We start from the raw sequence: 12,316 nt of genomic DNA, 5'->3' as shown, positions 1-12,316 counted from the left end.
TGTTAGTGCTATATTTGTATCGTAGTGCATGATTTGTCTTGTCTAGGCCTGTGCAGAAATGACTCATTACATACGGTTGCATGTCTGGCTACTTGGCACAATATTAAATTTGTGATACATTTGTGTTTGTTCTTTTTGCGTGCTTAAAAGCTAGCAAATCAATTGGCATGCTAGAAAATGACATATGTATGTCATTAAAAAAAACTTAAAAAATCAAATTTTTGAAGGCAGGAAAAGTGTCTGAAATCACTGAATGTCAAACAAGAAGAATATGTTTAGAAGAAAGTTATACCTAAATTATTTATGTTCATGATGTGTTTGGAAGTTATTTTAACAGCCTGATAACAGACATTTTGAAAATATTGCCATTGTTATGACTGAAATTTTCAGTGAAATGAAAATATTGTTAGTTTGATTATTGTTTCAATGATTGTCTAGGTAGTCATATCATCTATACATGTATATTCATGTTGAATTAAGAAACTTAGAAGTGAACCACAGCTTCCCGGCATAACTTTCAAAATATTTGCCAATATTTTTATGATCTCAGTTTTTAAGCAACACCTAAATTTTGAAAAATACCCAACATATCTGGAGCTTACAACTCCCTACTGCGTCAGTGCCAGACATGTGACTCGCGTCACAGTCCAACAGTTTCTGACCAGTAGCAAGCATCATTCACCAGTCCATCAACCGAGTGAACAAGGAATAGTGATACATTCCGAAAGCTCTCATGTGAGCAAAAATAAGCTTTTCAAGAGTAATTGTTTAACTTTCTTCATCATATATCCAACATGTTGGTTCAATCAAAAATGAAAAAAAAATGAAGAAAAAAATGTCAAATCCGTTTTCTTAGAATAAAAATTTGAATTCTTCACATTCACCTTTATATATGACTTGAAACAGGAAGGAGCCTTTAAGTTATTTTTTCCTAGTTTGTGAGATTTCTGTGCTAAATTTGGTTACTTGAAGTCAAAGCAAAGGATGTACAAGACAGGTGGGAAGCATACATGTACTGATTGATACAGAGATTACTGTGTGGATACAGGGTAGGTTCCAAAGAATAAGAATATTGAGCTGAATAGAGAATGCCAAGATATGATTCCATCAGGTTTCCCTACTTGTGATGAAGATGGCTAAGCAAGATTGAAATGATAATGGTGATGGAGATGAAGACTGTAGGGGTAGACACCTTCCCTGGCTTAAAATAACAAAAAGGGACATATTGTATGCAGCATGGTGCATCTTTCCATGTTAATGTCAGGGTGTGCGCCGGGGATGTGCGACCCTGTGACTAAAAGTGATTAAATTTACATTACCAAGTTTGTCACAACATTGCCTTTCTGGAACCTGGGTCCATAGGGCAACTTGGTCATTTTATCTTGATTTAACTCTTACAATGATTTTGAGGTTTTTTAGATTATTTTTATGAGTTTGTCTTTGAAGAGTAACCTTACAGTACACCTAAGCCTCAACATCCTAAATGTGCATTTAAGGATTTATTTGTCACTTCCAAATTTGCAAAATTTGCATCTGGATTCAATGTTGCAAGCTCTAATAGTAGGCATGTCCACTAAAAATTGAAGTACTTTTAAATTGATTCAGACCTAACTTATTGGCTGGGAATTGATGAAAGAAACATTTTGGCGTTTAAATAATCTTAATCGGACGTTTCATTCCAGAGATATGGCCTTTTGAGTGTTCCGGTTTTATATAGGGCTGCTAGAACATGTTAAAAAGTTAAAGTCCAAAAAGGATTACTAACAGAAAGTGCAATTTTAAGGTACTTTTTCTTAATGTATTTATTAACTAGCGTTATCTGGAACATTATATTTGCTTATAACAACATGAAAATAAGATCATCCTGAAAATTTAATCGATTTTGTTGACATACAACAAAAAAATATAAGACCTCAAAACCCATGGTTTGTTTGGTGAAACCGCAAGCATGATCATAGATGGCCGCCATGGAAAATATCTCCATAGAGGAGATGAACAATAAGTGCATTATTTCAAATGAATGGCGGTAGTCTTAAACATTGTTCAATCTTTTACGGTCAGCACATTTTATCTTCAAAAATTATTATATTTCATCATGGCATAAGTTTGGTAATATTAATCACTACCAATTTTGAGAAATTTGCTCCAACTCAAAGGTTATCTTAAATACATTGAGCAATACACTGTGTGTGCATGGAAGCCATGATGGATAGCATATGAAATGGACATGGTAGTGAGAAGTGCATGATTTGAGATGGGCCGCGGTAGGCTTTAACATTCTTAAATTTCTTAACATCCTGTGCATTTTGTCTTCAAAAATAGTTACATTTTATGACTATGTAAGTTTGCTTGTCTGATTCACTCCAAATTCGGAAATAATTGCGTTTGAACACCTGATGCACGGAATGGTGTCACTTCAACCTGTTGTAGTTCTCATCTCATTAAATTTTTCATTAAAAAAGTTGATCTCTGCATGGAGGAAGGTCCTCTCTATTTACTGACCAATCAGGAAAAAGTTTGGTTAATGTTTTCCGGTGGAATCAGGAATTTCTTGAAACACCCTGATATAGGCCTACATTTGGATCAAAAACAAGTATGTACGCCATTTAACAGGCCTGGGATTTCTTGTATCGATCAGTTTCTCCATAGACAATACGTGTGTGAGTGCACGCACACAGTAAATGAAAAATCGTTCTAGTGGAAACTGTATGGACAGTGGGCATCCCTACTAATAGAGAGAAAGAGCAAAAAGAAGTTGCACTATTTTCTTCTGAAATTATTCTTGATTGGAACCCTCTTTATCTGATATATTTTCTGTAATCCTAATCGATGTTTAAAATGTGCGCACTTAATAAGCCTTTAGCTAGCTCATACCCAGAAAGGTATTTGGGTCATATATGGACACTACGAATAAAGAAGTCATTGAACTGAGCTGTTAGGGATTGTATAATAGACCTGTCATATAGCAGTGAGTAACAAGTGGCCATTGGCGCTGAAAGGACAGCAGGGAATCAAGTATGATCAGTTGGATTTGTGAGGTGACCTGCTTCATTTCCTTCCTGCATTGTTTCCTCATATCTCCCATCACAGGATGTTCTTCCTGTGAAATTCTTTGATGGGTATTTCTAAAATTTCAGTTCTATGATATCTCAGTAAAACTTTGTTTGCAAGGGCCTCTGTGTTGCTAGGAAGGAGTAGACTTCTATACATACAATGTACATATGTATGCGTGTGTACATGGGGAATGTGTGTGGGGGTGTATGTGTGTTAAAATTGGTGTTTACGCCTACCAATTTCTTCAACCAAGGAATTTGACCATAATACACTGCACATGACAGTAGACGCCCAGCAACTGTGGATGTCCTCTGTTCCTGTCCTCCACCAGCATATTGCAAACAACATCAGTGAAATAGATTCATAATACCATGTCTTGCTTGTTATAAGATCAGGTGTCTATGATTGTTTAACTTCAAGTCCATGATTTGTCATAGAGTTTAAGGTGTACAAAGTCCTTGTTTAGACAGGCCCAAGTTGAAGGTCCTCAGTTTGGATAATCCTGAATCCTTGTTTAGTGATCAAAACAAATTTGGATGTAGGTTTTGTATGTTAAACTTAGGAGATCTATGTTTAATATGTTAGTGTGATGTTACACCTATTTTCATCAGTTGATAGAATTAGCTCCCAACCCTGGGGGGGGGGGGCACTTTGGTATGAAATTGATACAGGCGTACATTGTAAGACTGGGACTTTCAAAGTACATAAGGAGCTTTCGCTGAGAAAAAGAATTATAAATATGAATGGGGTTTTTGATGAGTATTATGTTATAATTCAGTATATGTCAGAAGGATTAATTTTGCCTGTCCAAAATGATGGGTGTACAGCTAGCTAGCTAACACCCAGTTAACAGCCCAACATATGCATCACCTCCATTATTGAAGTCCCCAGTGAACATCAGTCAGGTGAGAAAAAAAACAATGCCTCTGAAACAACACAAGTGAATGGCAAATTGGTTCAAGAGTGATATGAAAAGCAACATTTTTGATAAGTTTATAGGCACATAAAACGTGCATAACAAGTGAAGTTTATGATGTATGATGTAAGTAGAGCATGCATGTATGTCTGACTGCTGTTCTACTTCTGGTCACTCTAATTATATTATGGCTGGGACTAGTATCTTGTCAAGTTCTCTATGTCATCAGAATATAATCACTCATACAACGTGCCCGACAATACGTCATCCTAGGTGTATTCAAGGGGTAGTTGAGCATGATGGGTATTCCTCTACTGCAATTATGATGTCCAGATGTGCGATTGACGTCAAAAAGAGAGGTGGAGTGTGATAAAGCATTAACTTATGACAGCCATATCCATAGATAGCTACTAGAACAGCAGACTGTAAAAGGTGTATAGATGAGATTGAGGACCTGGAAGTATCCAGCAATATTGTAATATGACACAGATATTAATTTTAATTTTGGTATAAGGAAGCATATGAATGGAATCATTTATGCCCAATACCCTAAAATATCATTTTTAACCTTTGGTAACTTTGGTATAAAATACCTGAATCATAAAAGTTGATACACCATCTTAACATTGATATTTTAGCACTCGATCATCATGTACCTTATTGTTGTTTTAGGGGGTTGTTTGTTTGTGGAAGCTTAATTTTTTTCTTATTTTTTCCTTTTCTTCATTAATAATTGGGCTATCCACTAACACTAATGTAAAGTCTTACCGGTACCATTTAATGGTTCAACAAGAAATGTCTTTAAAAAAAGACATCACAGTCAATAGCCTGTATCTCCTCCCAACAATTTTCTACAAAAGAAATATGCACTAGCTTTTAAAACCGTTCCAACACCTAAATGACAGTAGTTTCATTTTTCTGCCCCAAAGTGTCATGCAGTTGGGCGGCTTGGCGCACAGTGAGGGCGGTAGTTTCACCAACTACCGTATTTAAGTCAAATAAACGCCCGGGCGTTACATTTTCCCAAGGGGGGCGTTTATTAGAGGTCATTTTAGCACGACAATTCCCGTTAAAATCATTAGGTAAGCTTAAAAGTCACGCTAAAATGACGAACTATGAACTTTTGACACTGACTTTTGGTTCACTTCCGGGTTGCCGATGCAGATTTTCGCCATTTATTGCTGCTATTATCAACCATGTGAGCAACTTGGTAAGCTTACTACACAAGATAGCATGGAAATATCGGAATTTTGGTTGAAAAAAGTGGTGGTGGTGGGGAGCGTTTATTTGAGGGGGGCGACTATTTGACGAAATACTGTATACATTAACAAAGAGGAGCTGTTTATGTTGCAAAAGCAGTTTTAATTCTCGCGTCGTGAGAAAATTCATAAACGGACACATTTTGTACAGTGAATTAGCATATTATACTATGGATCTCTGTTTGTTGATACATTACATGTAGAAGTATAAGAGCAAGTTGTCTAGTAGACTGATCAAAGTAAGCTAACATTTGTGAAACGGGTCAGCTTGATAACCCCAGGCTACTGTCTACCACTTGAATATTGTGCCATAGGGAAGAGAATAAATGGAGACATATTCAAAATAATCAATTCACACCATTGTTTCTGAGTTAATAAAAGCTGGAGTTCAGTATCATATTTCAACGCTGCTCCTATCATTCTATGGCAGTGTTGTTACATAACACTGCATCATGTAAAACTAGATGTCACTTCAATATATTGGTAGGAAACTGTCATCAACATGCAGAACTGGAACACAGCGAATAGTTTGAATCTTCAGTACAGGACACTGTATTTCTTTCTTTACAGCTACAAGTTAGAGACAATTAATAATTATTATAGTTGACCTGACGTTAAAAGTGAAAGAAAAATTCACAATGTATGGTTGTATCCCGGGTTGTATTAGTCATTCTTCAACCATGAGATCATCAGATGGATTAGCTATTAAGTTGTGCAGTTCATTTTTCAAGAGATTTCTCTTTCACTTTATCAAGTCAATGTTGCCTCAGGTTCTTATTACTAATTCATACTATTAATCACCCTGACCCAGCTTCGTACCTAATAATATAAGGTCACCATTTCAAATTTAAGTCATTTATCAGCTTATATTGTTAGAAAGAAATTTATAGTCCCAGCAACCTGGTTACAAAAGAATATGGACTAACCTGTGCTAACACAACCATCTCAGTATCTGATTCAAAAGCATAACATTGAAAGGGTCCCAAAGACTTTCACTTATTGCTGTGATAGCAGCAGCGGATCACCCCTTGTTCACACTTAAAAACCAAACTCAAAAACACGAGAATCTTTGTCATCATTACTGCACAAGAAAATGAATTCAAACTAAATCTTTGCATAATTACACATTGATTTGATCAATTTATTTGTAATCTGTTCATTGAGTAATGATAAATTATTGACTAGTATAAGGACAGTAAATAACATCTGTGTGATAAATACTTGCAAACTATTCCTATGTGGGTAAAGTTCATGCACTGTAGTGAAGAAAGTACAGGGCAATTATTTCATTAGGTATAAGTTGTGAACCCTTAATGTCATCACATCCATTGCAAGTGATAAGCTGACTCCTTCCCTACCCTGCTTTATAGGTAATCTATATCTCAGGAATGGGGTGCAGTGTAGGGGTAATGTAGGATATGCTTGAAATTAGGGTGTTTATTTGAGCAAATAACACAGTTATCTGATTTGACCATATTCTTAATAAAACTGGTATTTTATTCAGCAACTGCTATATTTTGTTACCAATACAGTCTTCAAATTTCACAAATGCCCATCTTTCAAACTGAAGATACTCTTTCAGCAAAGATATTTGAAAATGTTTGTGATATAATAAATAATAGAGTAATGCAAAATCAAGACTTCTGAGTGTTAGTTTGAAGAATTAGCAGCACCAACAGTATTCCTAGGAATGTTATTGCTCTATATTCTCATAATATAGATGCAGAATTACACATGTGATTGGTATGTGATTAGTTATCATCACCAGAGATATCTGTATCTTGGTGATGAAGTGATGAGTATTGAAAGAATTACATATCTATCCAGATGATAGATGATACTATCATAAGTTGATATATCAGGTCTCTGATGGGTTCTCATGAAGTCAAATACCAACTAGAATCAGTGGAATAAACATTTGAATATGATGAAGCATATGGCCCTCAGTAAAAGTATGAACCAACTACTTTTCAATTATGTTATAGGAGTTATGGAGTGTTGTTGTTGTTGTTGTTGTTTAATTTTATAGATTGTCATTGTTTAAATAAATTGTAAAAATCTCACTCCATTTACATACCAGGACTAATATTAATGACCAGTCTCATCTTATGTCAGAATTCTGATAAATATTTTTGCACATACAGAATCTATATAATAATACTGGTAGTCTGTGACTCTGTGCATCTGTGACTCTGTGCATCTGTGACTCTGTCTGTCTGTCCGCCTATTTTCTCGGAGACTAGGGGTCGCATACGTTCCTCAAACTTGGTGGGTGGGTGCAGCTTGACCCCAGACAGAACAAGTTTGTATTGGTTAGTGGGTCAAGGTCACCCGAGGTCATCCAGGGGTCAAATTAGTAAAAACTGTTTTTCTCAGAGACTGGGGGTTGCACGTTCCTCAAACTTGACGGGTGGGTGCGTCTTGACCCGGGACAGAACAAGTTTGTATTGGTTAGTGGGTCAAGGTCACCAGAGGTCATCTAGGGGTCAAATTAGTAAAAACTGTCATATGGGCATGCAACTTGGTGGGTAGGTGCATCTTGACCTAAGACGGAACAAGTTTGTATTGGTTAGTGGGTCAAGGTCACCCAGGGGTCATCTGAGGTCAAATTAGTAAAACTGTTTTCCACCTATTTTCTCGGAGACTAGGGTTCGCACGTTCCTCAAACTTGGTGGGTGGGTGCATCTGGACCTCAGACAGAACAAGTTTGTTTCGGTAAGTGGGCCAAGATTACCCGAGGTCATCCAGGGGTCATCTGAGGTCAAATTGATAAAAACTGTTGTATGGGCATGAAACTTGGTGGGTACAGTCAACTTTTAGAGTCAAATTTTTGGACGGTCATTTTGGGGTCAACCAAGGTCAAATTACTAAAAACTGTTGTATGGGCATGAAACGTGGTGGGTACAGTCAACATTTAGAGCCAAATTTTGGAAGGTCATTTTGAGGTCACAAGGGGTCAAATTAGTAAAAACTGTCCTATGGGCATAAAACTTGGTGGGTAGTCACCATCAGCCAGGAAAACGCGACAGCCGAGAACCGCCAAATACGGGTAACCGCCTAGTATTCTAGGTATGTCAATGTGTTCTGAACTTTACAAGCTGCTTTACTAACCACACAAACTTCTTTTCTATTTTGTTTCAGATTATGGTGTTCATATAGATCCACAGTACTCATTACCAGAGCAGTCAACAGATCATATACGTAGAAGTAAAAGAGATGTACATACAGAGATTAAATATATAGAATTACTCATAGCGAATGATAACGCAGAGGTAGGTACTAAAGTGGGGGTTACGATAATGAGAATAAACAATTGCTCCCATCACAGTCAGATTATCATTGATATTTCTCCTTTCAACCCAGATTTTGTGTGAACCAGTATTGGGAGCTACTTGAGACCAACCAAGAGTTACCGTAATTTATTCCTCGTAAAACAGTTTAAAAATCTTACTTTGTTTGTAAATCAGATTGTTGCATGTATTCTGACCTGGCATGCAAATATGAGATATTGAGACTTTTTACAGGAGAGTTTCAGTTAAAAGTAGCTCCCACAAGAGGCTAACTGGGGGCTATTTCATGGTAACAGTGGTGGGCAAATACAACATGAGAGCCTGCTTATTTTTTACCCTTCCTCCTTAAGTGTTACTTTGGAACAGTGAAAAAGTAACCAGGACCCTGATTACACTATAAATAAGTTGAAATTTTATTTTGTCCTGGAATTTGATTGCGACGGAGGATTTCCATCAATTTGTTCAAGTCCATGGGTGTTTACACTATCAGTAAGTTGTCTACAGGGAAATTTAATAACGACTTTATGGCTTATTCAGCTGCAGCGTATAAAAACAAATTATTTCTACTGACTGTTTAAATTTATACAAGCAAAAGACCCAATTCAATAGTGACTAAATTCAATTCAGTGTGACAAAATGATGCTCCTAAGCAATATTTAATAATCATAAAGAGCAACTTTATCTGTTTTACATTTATATACTTGCTAGTGATTTTTTTCTTCAATTTTTCCTGATGTAAAACAGGGTCCAGTATATGAAGGTATGAACTGAGGTAGTGGTAATAATGGAAGTGAAGTGATTATCATTATATTGTACTTGATCAGTATCAAATAGGTGGGAATTATTTTAGGCTTTTGATACTCTGCTTGAAATGTAGTCCCTTTTTGTTGTGCAAAAAGTGGTCCTTTTTACGCAATAATTGTCCTGTTTTGTTAATTTTGTGTATAGCTAGGACTAAACCAAACGATATAGGTAATAATTATTTCTGTCATTGGCAAATGTATTGCTGCAGTATCACCATGGAAGACTCACTTTAAGGAACATTGATAGCAATCCGCTATGTAATGAGGCTCACCAATATGGCGCTGATCAAAGTGTACATGTGGTGGTTGTGGTGATATTGATAATGATGATGACGCTGACATGGATGACAACATGAAAGAAAATGCCAATGAGAGTGGGAGGAAAATGAGGATGGTGATGATGGAAATGTGATAACAAGATTGATGATGCAGTCAACTTGTGTTTTTTTAATAAAAAGATGAAGGATGCAATTATAATGATGTTGTTCCTCACCTAACTCTTTACATGTTTTCTATCATTTCCATTTCAGTATCTAGAAATTGGTAGTGTAGAGGAATGTGTGACAAGAAGTAAAGAGATGGCTAATGTAATGGATATGGTAAGAGAACCCCTGCATCAACTATATTGTATGTGACCAACCTGTATGTGTATCATGCATGCTAATGCCTCTCCAAATAATCCCATGGTTTCTTACTTTGGTTGAGCTAAGTTGGATTATGAGCACAATTAGATGAACTAGATTATGAGATTATGAGTGCATTAATTGGCGATATGCTATGTGCATTGAGGACAAGCTGTTAATGCTATCATGTTCTGCAATCTTCACTTCTACTTTATTGTAGAAGTAAGATGTGTAATAACGGTATTCTAACAGGTTAAACTCCAAAGCATCCCACATACACAAGTATGTTTTCTTCCGCATATTAATGATGTCAGTGCATGTTTATGTCATTGAGACAAAACACTGACTTATGGATGAGAATGTACAAAGGTAGTCCTCAGATGAAAAGCGGTCTGGTAAGAAGTATAATATGGACTATTGTCAGTGGGCTATCTTAGGAAGTTCACAATCTATCATCTGATTGCTTCATACTTTTGTGAGTTTGTAAAACTGGTAGTGGTCAATATAGGATGCATCCTGTGAATTGTTTTAAAAATATAATCACAAAACATATTATTTCATCAATCATGACAGCAGTTGTAATTTGAATTATGACATTACTCTTTCATCATATTAGCAATTATATTTGATATTTATTTTAAAATAAACCCAATTATCTTTCACACACACTGTACCGTTGCACTGACATTACTATCATGGGGAATAATAGAAGACAAACATATCAGGGCATAGCATGTATTATAGTAAAAGGATTATCATCCAAGCAAACATCTGAGCAATTTAAATGTGATGACCATTCATCAAGAAGCCCTTGATATGCTGGCAATTTTAGCCTTCACCAGAATGCGAACTCTGTTTTTTTCCTTCATTACCTTTATCATTTGACAATGTTTGTTATGATGTATAAACCTTGATAGGTGTTAGCTGAGGAAATGGTTGCATTATTTACTGACAACCAACAGAAATTTACAATCAAGCTTAGGAAAAGTATGACTGATATTAATAGGCATGGCCCAGAAATGTCAAGGAGTTATGGTTTACAGTCATGGGTGGTTTAGTGTGAAACCTAATTGAACTCTGAAGCTTAGCCAATTAGTTTCCTCATCAGCTTTAGAAGACTGTGTCATAAATTGTGCATGAGTTCAACCCATATTGCAGATCACTTTATAAATAGTGTCAACATTATAATGTACAGATGCTGCTCAAAGTGTGTTGGTCCCCGGGTGTTGGTATGTTTTGCCTTCGTTTACTGTGATCATACCATTACAAGATACTGTCTCTATGGAATGACATGTATGTTGTTAATGACATGTGTTTATGTAGGTAATGTGGACACCAAGTAATATGCCAAATGTTACATAGCATACGGATAGTAGTGAAGCCACAATTTGCCGGAAGCAATGATATTGATGGCACATATTAACTATGAAAAATTGTGTTCATCCTGACTGTCCATGGCAAAAATAGCATGATATAAGCATTATAAACAAATATTCACAATTACAAGTGCAGAGTGAGTCTGTAGTGAAAATGTACACAATCCAGGGTAAGATGAATAGAACTCAAATGTGCACGTCAACAGATGGATAGTGAAAACACCAAGTGGTGTATCCTTGTCCATGATTGCCGCTGTTTACACATTGTTGTGTATGTATGAGGAATGAGTAAGGTGTGTATCAATGAGATATTGAATCTTGTTAAGTTATGGAGAGAGAGAGTGAGTGACCATTTGTCTGGGGGGTGGGTGGATGTATGTGATGTGGCTGTGTTTGTTACAGACTTGCAAACAAGGATGCACACACAAAAATAGCAGAGCAACCAAGGACACCCCACAACTGAAGACATCTATGGTTCTCTCTACCTACCAGGGTGTTGCAAGCAACAAATAAATACACATCATAAGTGTATCTGGTAGGGGTATGTCTCAGTTGGATAGCAAAAAGTCTTGATGGGTCCCTGGTCTGGAGTTTAGCTTGGAAAGAAGCTATAGGTCCTTGTTTGTAAATCTTTACTAGAAGAGGTGTGTGTGTGGGGGGGGGGAGGCATTTGTAATTACTTGCAAACATGGACCTACATTAGGATACACACATCACAACCATGGACATCCGCAGTTGCTGGTTATAACCAGGACAACACAAATAACGTCAAAAATGCATTTAAAAGTGGTTCACGTCGCGGGTCATGGTTGGTTAGGAAGTTGTTGGGTGTGTGTGGACTAGGTGCACAGTGTGTTGATTGAAATTGGGTGTGTGTGTCCTCAGTTAGATAGGATTAAATCATGTGCAGAAGGAGGTACTCGTTTGCAGGTATTTGCAAACGGGTGTGTGTGGATGAAGAAGTTAGTGAGTATGTCTGTATGTTAGTGGGGGTG

At 36.7% G+C, this 12,316-nt stretch overlaps 1 protein-coding gene across 1 annotated transcript in view; it reads left to right on the top strand.

Annotated features, from left to right (window-relative positions):
- Nucleotides 1-12,316, top strand: part of LOC140148921 (disintegrin and metalloproteinase domain-containing protein 12-like) — a 103,739-nt gene that overhangs the window by 53,092 nt on the left and 38,331 nt on the right. The window contains 2 exon segments of the mRNA XM_072171027.1: nt 8,371-8,501; nt 9,853-9,921. Of these exon segments, the coding sequence (XP_072027128.1) occupies nt 8,371-8,501; nt 9,853-9,921 (200 nt within the window).

The sequence above is a fragment of the Amphiura filiformis genome, chromosome 3, assembly GCF_039555335.1.
Source record: "Amphiura filiformis chromosome 3, Afil_fr2py, whole genome shotgun sequence".
Taxonomy (NCBI): domain Eukaryota; kingdom Metazoa; phylum Echinodermata; class Ophiuroidea; order Amphilepidida; family Amphiuridae; genus Amphiura; species Amphiura filiformis.
The sequence above is the reverse complement of the archived record's forward strand: the minus strand, read 5'-3'. Positions and strand labels throughout refer to the sequence as shown.